Raw genomic sequence first — 6,000 nt, 5'->3', positions numbered from 1 at the left:
ATATTTTAATAATATATTATCTATGATATGCATGATAAAAATATCCCACGAATATATATGTAAATCTTTTTCACGCCTATATTTTCAGTTCATATATCATAGAAGTCTAGGCAACATGTATAAAAATCTTAACTATTCGAAAACGTTAAATTGATAGTTTATACTCAGGTTAATAGTTTACACCCAGCACTCGTAGACTTACAAAAATGTAGTTACACTAACAAATTGCGCACATTTAAATAAAATATCTTTAAATAATATTCATAAAATTCATGCACTTTTAGTATATAAGGTTGTACTAAAATTATGAGTTTATATACATTTATTATACATTTTTAAATAAAAAGATGACTCTATAAGATACTGTTACAATTTTTTAAATGACTTAATTTTACGATCACTTACGAGTTTTTTTTTAAGGATGAGTCTACAACAAGATGCAATATGTATCTTTAGCACCGATCGAGAAGTACCGGAGCGGTCTTGATAAGTTCGAAAAATATTCATTCCTTCGTAGGCTTTGCCAGCATCATGGTTAGCGTTCCTGCTTTCTACCTGTACGACCCAGGTTCAAATCCCGATAATTGCAGAAAAACTTTTCTGTGTCAAAACAGCAGGATTTGTCTGCATAGCTGTACTGAACATGTTCTCAAACAGACTCAATGTGCTCAAAAAGTGTTATGACTTTAATTTATTTTTTTTACAAATACGTGTGAATATCTATAGACCATCTATTGTGGATATCTACGATATATTACGTACCATGCCCGGACATCTAGCCTTTAACTGTATTCAAAATAGAGTTCATAGATATCTATATATATCTTTCATACGTTCAATAAACATTTATATACTATTAATTTACGGATATTCCACGTTCCGCGGTGTAACAGAAATAATAACAAACATCTAACTTTCACGTTACTTTTATGCTACATAACACGTTAGCTTCGAAAACGTAACACTTACTTAACAGGTATATAACAGGGTTCTGTGGGTAATTATTTTGGAACAGATTTAAAAAACGGTTTTAACACAACATTTAACATAAAGGTTTGACATAAACAATGTACACAAATAATCCTCTCCACGGCTTTCATTCGCCCATCTTTTGTACTTAATGCGCTGAATTCAGTTTTTGCCATTTTTACTGATTGAGTATGGATCAGATCAGATGATGTAAAAACAATTTTCATATATATATATGTTAAAATATGTATAAAACATTTCTTCATCTGGATGCACCGAATCGTTGGAAACTTCAGCATGTGATTATGGAAGCCCTAAGGAAGAACGTGGTACTCGTGAAATTTCATTTTTAATAAGACATTTTTTTTATTTATCCCAGACTTGTCGAAAAATGAAATTTCATAAGCATCACGTTCTTCCATAGGGCCTTCATAATCACGTATTCAAGTTTCAAATAATTCGGTGCACCCAGTTTGGAAAAAAGATTTATAAATATTGTCTGACCCTTTCATGTCACCTTAATAATTTGTAAACTAATTGTAAGATGCATTAGACGGAATTCCCGTAATTGTCTTTTCATATGCTGAAAATCATTTTATACAATCGCCATATGTAATGTATTTACTAAAACATACAAAAAGTTTAAACAACATTTCGAAGTTACAAAATTCGTTACCAAATGGAAGAAATACCAAGGCATGTTTAAAAACATGAAGAATTAAATCTATGATTATTTATCTAACAGGTGTAAGGAAGTGGTGCAGTCAGAAAATAGCTTCGTATTCTTGTATTTAAACATGAGCTCCATTGACTTTGACGAAGTGTTGCAACATGTAGGTGAAAAAGGCAGATATCAAAACATCATGTATTACCTTTTATGCATCCCAGCAACGTTACCAGCAGCATTTTTGGCCTTTTCACAGGTAAGCATACATGATATAAAATATATCTCTCAAATAACATACACAGATACTTTGTAAACGCCAATATTTAAGGACGAATTAGATGGAGAGATACTAAAAAGCTCCGAAACAGAAATGTCAATAAATGATTGACGATACTAACTAAATTAATTCTAAGGATGAATCAACTTAAAATATTTAACGTATATTTTATATGCAGGATAATTCTAAAACGGTAGCCACAGTTTACACAATGCTTTCCTTGTTGAAGTGGAGTCGAAAACACACATATTCTGTTTTTTTTTCCACAATCCATAGTTCACCTGTAATAATTATGATATGAAAGTGGCGTCAAAGAGATCTTTATAAAACATTTTTTCAAGCCGTGTGTATCGAATCGTTTTAAACTTTACACATTTGATCACGAAGGCTATAAGGAAGATCCTGACACCCAAAAAAATTCATTTTTTTTAACATTCGTTCGTAAACATTTTATTAATTTTTTATAACATAAAATTGCATGGGTGTCGGAACCTTCCTTATATCCTTCATATTCATATTGTGAAGTTTGAAACAATTCGACATACCCAGTTCGGACGCCAATTCCCATCCCCTTAAGGTGAAGTGAAACCCGTTCAAATCAGTCGATTTGAATACAACACTTTTTTTTAAGGGCATTAGACCAAACTTTCCGAAACTTTGACACATCACTCCTGATCATCTAAGAATTGTCCTGACACATTCAAAATTTCGATTTCTTAACAAAATTTTTTAACTCAGCCCAGACCAGAACCAAAATGGCGTCGAGCTCTCATAAGTCGATCAATATACAATTATCGAAAGCTCCGATATGAGAATCGAAATGGTCAGGACAATTTTACGACAATTTAGAACACTCTGGTAATCGATAAATTCGCATTTGAACAGAATAAGGACAAAAAAAGTGTTGTATACGCTTCTATGCTAAAACGATGGTAATACGAGGTCTCGGAGTGAAAATTTAATTGACCTGGAAATCACAGATGGCGCAGGGGGTCCCTCTGCAGTCAATTGGGACCCCAGAAAGCTTGAATCCAGAGGATTTCTGGAGTTTTACTTCGATTTCTTGACATTTATTGTACGAAAACGACAGGTGGAGTATGCCATTTGGTACAATATTCAATGTAATTCGACACAGCTGTCAGTATAAAAACGAACGTCGACAACGTAGGCATTTAGAAAAATCTTAGATGATCAGGAGTGATGTGGCAAAGTTTCGAACCGTTTGGTCTAATACCCTTAAAAAAAAGTGTTGTATTCAAATCAGCCGTTTTTGGTGGAAACGCCAGTTTGAATACGCAGGTAATAACATAAGCTGGCACGTCACGTCACCGACATTTACATTTACGTTTAAGTCTCTACTCCGAATAGTCTACGCCGAAAATTATACGAAATGAAGCGTTCCATATGTCGTTTCGGTAAAGTAATGATAGAGATTGATATAAAACTGTCGAAATCCCGTGGAATCATGATTTTTTGTACTCTAATGGACCAACGGTGCCATCTGTGACGTTTAACTGTAACTAAATTTTTGATTGATGATTTCATGATTTTTAACACTATAACATCTTAAGGGGGTGTGAAAGTGACATCTGGGTTTCAATCGTTTATGAAACTGTCCTCAGAACTGGATGTACTGAATTGTTCGAAACCTTACATCGTGAATGTGGAGGCAACAAGGACGGTCCTAGCCCTCATGAAATTTCACTTTATAACAAATTTTTGAAAATCTCGATGAATAAATTTAAAAAATTGATATTTCATGAATTTCAGAACTTTCCTTTCAACATCCATATTTACATTGTAAAGTTTAAATCGATTTAGTACATCCAGTTTGGAGAATAATTTCATAAATGGGACCACTTTGATGTCATTTTCACATCACTTTAATGCATGATGTTCTATCGTAGCTGGCAGAAATAGTTGATTTGGGCGATTTTTCCAATTAATCGAGGAATGACAGATGGCTTCGTTAAAAGCAATTCAGCTAAATGTTTCATTTAAAAATAAAACAAAGGTACTTTTTGTGAAAATACACTTTAACACCTGATCAGTGCCACCGGTAAAATAAATCAATTATATTATTCACATATTTCTTTTTCAGGTCTTTGTGAGCGCATCACCTGATCACTGGTGTAAAATTCCTGTACTGGAGAACCTTACAGGTTTGATGAACCTTGAAGAACAAAAAGCTTTATCATTGCCTTTCAAGATTAAATCAGATGGACGTAAACAATACTCAAGGTGTTACATGTACGACGTTAATTACACGGAAATAATTGAAAACTGGTTTCAAAGACCATTTAGTAATCTTTCCGAAATTCTTGTGCCCACGTCCAATCAAAGCTTTTTATCACCTCCCATGAGCAAAGATGATTGGCCAATCAGCAAATGCCGATACGGATGGAGTTACGATACTCGAGACTACGACAGTACACTCGTAACTGAGGTAAAGCAACTTAATGTAATTTTCCTAATCTGAGTACGTCACTACTTGCGCAGTAACAGAGCATTAGACAAATTGGTCAAAGTGCTCGTTTAACGATTTAAGATGATGTGAAAGGCGGTGATAAATTTAATCGACGTCAACAAAATAAAATTCATCTATACCCTTTCCGGTGATGAAGCCATTTTGAATACTCAAGTGGTAACATAAGCTAGCGCGTCACGTTACCGACATTTATATTTACGTTGAAGTCTGATACACTCTATGTTGGGAATTATACGAAATTAAGCATTCTATATGTCATTTCAGTACAATAATTATAAAGAGATCGAAGCAAAACGGTCGAAATCCCGTGGGTTCATGATTTTTAATACTCTAATGGACCAACGGCGCCATCTGCGACGTTTAGCTACAACTTAATTTTTGCTCTAAAAACGTGTTACACACAAGAGAAGCCAGTATTCTCTTGCAATCGTTGGTGAAAGTACTAACCATATTTTTCCATCTGACTCTGTAATATTCCATTTCTATGGTATTCTAAATGTCCGAGATAGATCCTGAAACTCTTTATTTTCTATTCTAAAACTTCAAACAGCGTAAAACAACGAAAACTTGCACAGACCACGCCATGTCGGTTCTAATCCATCATAAATAAATAAATTTTTTATTAAAAAACTCTGGACCGCCATTACATTCGCCTTCGCGACATTCCTGGGGGTCCACGGCAGGGAGTAGTCCCACAAAAAGGAGGCGGGTTACCCCACGGAGTCGGTAGGCGCTTTCAGCTGATTCCGATGTGGTACACGGCGTGATCGGCACCTCAAGCTCGCAACTTGCCGTGACCGTGGTTTTTTTGACCACCCCAGGAGTTAATTCCTCGAAGGATTCATCGTGGGTCATTGCATTTGCGAGGAGATCGCGTAGACGGGCGACGTTAGACCCGGTACACAGTCACTCTGTCGGGAGACCCCTGAGGTCGTCTGGATGTTCGCCCGGTCAGGTCGAGGGTCGCAGCCGTGCCCTATGATGGGAGTGAGGATCGCTCGGTCGCGGGTGAACAATAGCCTAGACCCGATCCAAGCCGATTTGGGAATCTGGATCATAGGGCTATTTGGCACCTAGACGCCGATTATCCGAGCCATGTATAGAGCTAATGTGGACCGCGTGTCGGATCTCGGATTCACCCGCCACGAGATGTCTGTGGACGACACGTTCGAGGATGATCGTTTCGGTAACCCAGGTCGGAGCGAGCGTGGTGGTCGTGTCCCGATATGGGTCGATTCGAGCAGTATCTTGTAGGGCAGTTAACGATATCATGGTCTCGAATATTAACAAGAACGTGTTAACGAAAGGGAAATTTTCAATGTCAGGTGTAAGAACCTAGAATCCTGAAGCGGAGAAAACAGTTGGAATGTCTATTATACAAAATGCGCAAATGGTCCATTGGTAGCCCTCTCCACCAAGGAGGGGTCGGCGACCAGCCCAAGCCCCGATCGTTCATCACCAACACCAATGCCTGTGCTTTCGGCTTGGCCGGAAAATGCGTTTCTCACCGTCACTGACCCAACCGGGCACCAAGGAGAAGCGCTTGCTGTGCCTACCAATGTTCTCCAGCCCAAACCGCAACCCCATGCGTGGAGGGGA

General features: G+C 37.2%; 1 protein-coding gene across 8 annotated transcripts in view; it reads left to right on the top strand.

Annotated features, from left to right (window-relative positions):
- The window catches only part of LOC105698986 (carcinine transporter), a 45,267-nt gene that overhangs the window by 16,836 nt on the left and 22,431 nt on the right, over positions 1-6,000 (top strand). For 7 of the 8 annotated variants that reach the window (XM_012423655.2, XM_012423656.2, XM_023432054.1 and 4 more), the window contains 2 exons: positions 1,715-1,892; positions 4,015-4,359. In XM_012423655.2, the coding sequence (XP_012279078.1) occupies positions 1,715-1,892; positions 4,015-4,359 (523 nt within the window). The remainder of the gene's footprint in view (positions 1-1,714; positions 1,893-4,014; positions 4,360-6,000) is intronic. The other variant, XM_023432052.1, reaches the window with a different exon arrangement.

The sequence above is a fragment of the Orussus abietinus genome, unplaced genomic scaffold (genome assembly GCF_000612105.2).
Source record: "Orussus abietinus isolate OABI.00-Male unplaced genomic scaffold, Oabi_2.0 scaffold229, whole genome shotgun sequence".
Taxonomy (NCBI): Eukaryota; Metazoa; Arthropoda; class Insecta; order Hymenoptera; family Orussidae; genus Orussus; species Orussus abietinus.
Note: the sequence above shows the minus strand (reverse complement) of the source record. Positions and strands in the feature narration are given on the sequence as shown.